The sequence below is a fragment of the Borostomias antarcticus genome (genome assembly GCF_949987555.1).
Source record: "Borostomias antarcticus genome assembly, chromosome: 13".
NCBI lineage: Eukaryota > Metazoa > Chordata > Actinopteri > Stomiiformes > Stomiidae > Borostomias > Borostomias antarcticus.
In genome coordinates, this window is record NC_140246.1 from 2735384 (window position 1) to 2740383 (window position 5000).

At 46.9% G+C, this 5000-nt stretch overlaps 1 protein-coding gene across 1 annotated transcript in view; it reads left to right on the forward strand.

The window, feature by feature from the left end:
* grm8a (glutamate receptor, metabotropic 8a) overlaps positions 1 to 5000 on the forward strand; it is a gene marked incomplete at both ends in the record, with an annotated part of 208993 nt that overhangs the window by 136526 nt on the left and 67467 nt on the right. The window contains one exon of the mRNA XM_084447685.1: positions 1941 to 2002. Within this exon, the coding sequence (XP_084303811.1) occupies positions 1941 to 2002 (62 nt within the window). The remainder of the gene's footprint in view (positions 1 to 1940; positions 2003 to 5000) is intronic.

Consider the following 5000-nt stretch of genomic DNA (forward strand, 5'->3'; position numbering starts at 1 on the left):
TCTGTTAACTCTGTACATTCAGTCTTCTAACCCCCAGAGACCATTCACCCCCTCTCTCCTTATCTGTTAACTCTGTACATTCAGTCTTCTAACCCCCAGAGACCATTCACCCCCTCTCTCCTTATCTGTTAACTCTATACATCCAGTCTTCTAACCCCCAGAGACCATTCACCCCCTCTCTCCTTATCTGTTAACTCTATACATCCAGTCTTCTAACCCCCAGAGACCATGCTCCAACGATATGCAAGCCGATCGCTTTGTCAGAGCAACCCTTAGACAAAACCATGCTAAACTTCAACAGCAGTGAAGAAGAATAGGATCATGGGTGTAGAATTGAGGGGGGGACGCTGGGGACATGTCCCCATAAATATTCAGAGACTACTGAATTGTCCCCAGCAATAATTTGGTACACAAACGCTTAACAGATCTCCTTCTGTACTAGTCCCGCCTCACTAGCTTAATATTGCTAATATGATTGGCTTGCCGTTTCTTGCTAATGCGTGAGAGGCTGGCTGTGTCTGGTTGAATTTGGTTAATCAGAGCCTCCGTCAACACTAGAGTTCTGTGAACATATAGCCTACACGGGAAAATCCTTGCGTCTCCTATTGATTCAGTATTGAAAGTGCATTATATTTTTAAATACGGGACAATCCCGTATTAACGTCAACGACTTGCCTACCATTGCAAACGTGGCAAGATTTGAGCCACAACGAGGCTCACTCACTCACTGAATTGCGTAACGCTAGTAAACAAACCAGATGTAATGTTTAGGTACGTTTTTAGAATCCTATCAGTTGTTATCAATTTGTATGCAGCAGGTGCACATGTGGGCCAAATACATGACCATCAGTTCAGGCGGTTCAAGAACCAGCCATCCGGATAATCAGATCTGACTGTACCTCAAATGTACGATTTAAAAAAAAATATATAATGCAAAAAAATAGACATTTCAAAAAGAAAAGGGCTCGTATTTAATGTCCCCACCAAGGCTCAAATCAAAAATACGCCCTTAAATGGATTCATGTCAGCCAAATCACACCCAGGTGGTGAAGTAAGCAGTGCAGGTTCATGCGCAATCTCTTCTGCCCTCTAGTGCTGGTACAGTATTGGCGACTCCTGATCGATTGGTCTAAATCTCATGCTACAGTATGAACTAACACACACACACCGACACACATCACATTTAGAAGCGGCTGCACTTTTCTTAGTAATTTTTGTCCCATTCATATGAATGACGGAATGTTCAGTTAGAGTGGTGGCAGTTGGTGATTTGAAAATATCCACACATTTTACAAAACTGCATCTACTACTACAGTGTTCACAGTACCTTCACACAACCTGAGCTACTGACTTCCCTGGGTTCTGAAGATGGCCTCCAGGTCTTATTAGCAGACTAGTATGAGAAAGCAGCATGTGGTATTTGCCCTCTGTGTTGCGCTGTTCTCTCTGCTGCAGAAATTAATAGCGTCCCTCTCTCTCATCTCTTCCTGTCTCTCTCTCTGTCTGTAGATGTGCTGGTCTGTGAGAACCTGAGCTACTGACTTCCTCGGGTTCTGTAGATGGATAGAGATGGAGAGAGATCTCACTCTCTCTCATTGAATGACAATGAAATTCGAACAATACAATACTATAGATAGTACCGATGGTACCAATGAATCAACCACAGATTAGCATTCCACTATCATACATTATTCCGCTGCCTGTCCCTTGCCACAGCTTGGCTGCTGGGACGACACAGTGGGACTTTTCTCCTCGTAGGAGTTCTAATTTTTCTATGTCAGTGAGGGTTTCAAATGCTTTATATCTGTATGATTTGCGGGGGGAAAATGTTGCTTGAGTTTCTGGGTCTCGGTCACATAGTCAGTGAAGGAGGGTCCGTCTCTACCTCCACCCGTGAGCCTGTCCTCCTCTGTGACGGTGACATGTGTCCCCATGGCCAGGCTGGGCTCCCTGAGTCCAGACATAGCCAAAGTCTTCCACAATCTTGTGATAAGTCACAGCGGTCAGTGTGGTCTCTTTACATCCAAATAGCGGTCACGTTTAATGCACTCTCTCTCTTTCTCTCTCTCTATTTCTCTCTCTCTCTCTCTTTCTTTCTCTCACTCTCTCTTTCTCTCTCTCTCTCTCTCTCTCACTCTCTCTCTCTCCTCTCTCTCTCTCTCTCTCTCACTCTCTCTCTCTCTCTCTCTCTCTCACCCTCTCTTTCTCTCTGTCTTTAGCCCAATTCCCATTAACCCAAACACTCGCCAACACCCACTAACATCTGGGTTTAGTGGTCAGTGTGAAAGGGTACACTCAGTCTGCTGACTCTGCAGAAGGCACGGGAGTTAATGGGCTCCAGCCCAGATGGGCAGCGATGTAAACACACACCCCTGGGTTGACCACACACCCCTGGGTCGACCACACACCCCTGGGTCAACCACACACCCCTGGGTCGACCACACACCCCTGGGTCGACCACACACCCCTGGGTCGACCCGCGGTGGCAGGGTGCCGGTACAACTTCAGTCATGTTCACTTGTCCAAACGAGCAAACTTTTGCCTCCTGCTACTTGTAGATTGTAAGCTTCCTAAATTGTTCTTTTCGTTATTTTACCACGTTTAAGCTGGCATAGGGCTGCTATAACAAGGCCGACCTTACTTTCAGTTTCGCATAGACTCTTTTTGATAAAAATCATTTTTTGTACCATAATAAACTAGAGGCTGATACTAGCCTGCCAAAATCAATCAAAAACTTAAAATCTCTTAAAAACATTTTGGGCTGTTTCCTATAAAATGTAGCCTAGTCCAGCATAATGAGCCACTGCTCACTCCAACTCTCTCCTCCTGGCCTAGCCGTTCATTAATGGTAATCAACATGCTTTGTTTCTGGGGAGCTCTGTGTGTGTGTGTGTACTTACACAACTGTGTTTCTCCCCAATAGCCTGTGACTGTGTGTGTGTGTGTGTGTGTGTGTGTGTGTATGTGTGTGTGTGTGTGTGTGTGTGTGTGTGTGTGCCATGAGGCCCACAGACAAGGGATGGATTAATAGAATTAATCATTTCTCCAAAGCACCTTTCAGAGACTTCTGGGCGACATAATTGGGGTCTAGGCCCCTCGATGCTGTGCGTCGGCAGTCATTTATAACCCAGCTTGGTGGATCGTGATTTACAAGACACTTTATTACACGGCTCTCTGAAATACTGGATTCTGATTCTACTGTCAGTTATTTCGCAGCAACTGACAGACTTTAAGGGCAATGGATCAGTACTGACCGATGCTAGGGACAACACTCAACTGTTGTTACTGTATCTAGCGTTAAACTGGCAAAAGTGTAGGCCTAACATTACTACTACCATGGATGACATTACTACATTGCAACACTGAAACTTCTAAGTGTGGAAGAAGCTGCTAATATGTGACTTCCACCAGAGGTTTGGTCCTGATGTCCGAAGGGGATACAGCCTAGTGTCTCTGCCTCCATGGCGACCGGAGGGACCGCTGGATGGCCATTCGGAGATGTTTCGGCCCACGGTCACCACGGAGAGCCACAGAGACCAGCTAGCGTCTACCCTGGCTTCCACTAGCCGACGCATAGTGGAATACCGGAAGAATGCAGAAATACCCCGGACAGAGAGCAACGATGACAACAGAGATGACATCGACATACGCAGGTGGAGCAGGGGAGGAGGTGGGGCGAGCACGCAAATACACAACCAGCAGTAATGGCAAGCGCGAACAATGACATGTTTTGACAGCTTAAATACATGCGCTCTAGTGAGCTGAACCAATGCTATGACAGCTGACAGTCAGCTGGTGGTTAGCGTCATTACGGGGTGTGACTGATTAACCTCTGCCGATTACCGATTACCGTGTCGTTCGTGCCTCGCCTGAAGTTACGTCGGAGACTTCATTTTTGCTGAAGCATCAAATATATTCTATTTGATATTATCTCTCTATGTATTAATGACGTTGGCAAGTACCCGTGTAATAAGCGGGGTAACGTAGGGCCGGCCGGTCATTATTGGAAAAATAAAGAAAACCGAACGCACTGGCTGGCTCTCACTGTCCAACTCTTATTTTTTGATAACGACCAGCTGGCCTATTGGACGTTATCCCTTACATAACCATGGCTGGACATACTCTATCCCTAACCGCCTGGATGTTCCCCTGACCCCTACGCTCTCCTTAATTGACCACTGTCTGCATTCCACCCAGTTAACAAGGAGCTCTGGTGCTTTCACGGATGAATGAATGAATGAATACAACATTGTAATGAAGACAGAGAGAGCAGCTGGCCTGGTCAGGGTGGAGAGAGAGAGAGAGAGAGAGAGAGAGAGAGAGAGAGAGAGATACAGTAGAAAGATAGAGAGAGAGAGAGATACAGTAGAGAGATAGAGAGAGAGAGATACAGTAGAGAGAGAGAGAGGGAGAGAGAGAGATAATGAGAGCAGTCTGGGCTGGTCAGAATGGAGAGAGAGAGAGAGAGAGAGACCAGCTGGGTCTGGCCAGGGTGGAGAGAGAGAGAGACCAGCTGGGTCTGGCCAGGGTGGAGAGAGAGAGAGAGAGATAGAGAGAGAGAGATACAGTAGAGAGATAGAGAGAGAGAGATACAGTAGAGAGAGAGAGAGGGAGAGAGAGAGATAATGAGAGCAGTCTGGGCTCGTCAGAATGGAGAGAGAGAGAGAGAGAGAGAGAGAGAGAGACCAGCTGGGTCTGGCCAGGGTGGATGTGTCTAATTCAACCCAGGAGCTGGTGTGGCTAATGATGTTCTTCTGCTCATTAACACTTCTTCACGTCTCTGATTCACACTGTGATCTTTCCTCCACTCTGCACTCTCTGTGTGTGTGTGTGTGTGTGTGTGTGTGTGTGTGTGTGTGCGTGAGCGAGTGTGTGTGTGTGTGTGTGTGGGAGTGAGTGTGTGATGACAGGGCGTAGCGAACATGTACGCTCATGGTCAGGTGTGGTCAGATGTGTGGCTGTTGGGGAACGGTCTTGGTCAGGTGTGTGGTCAGGTGTTG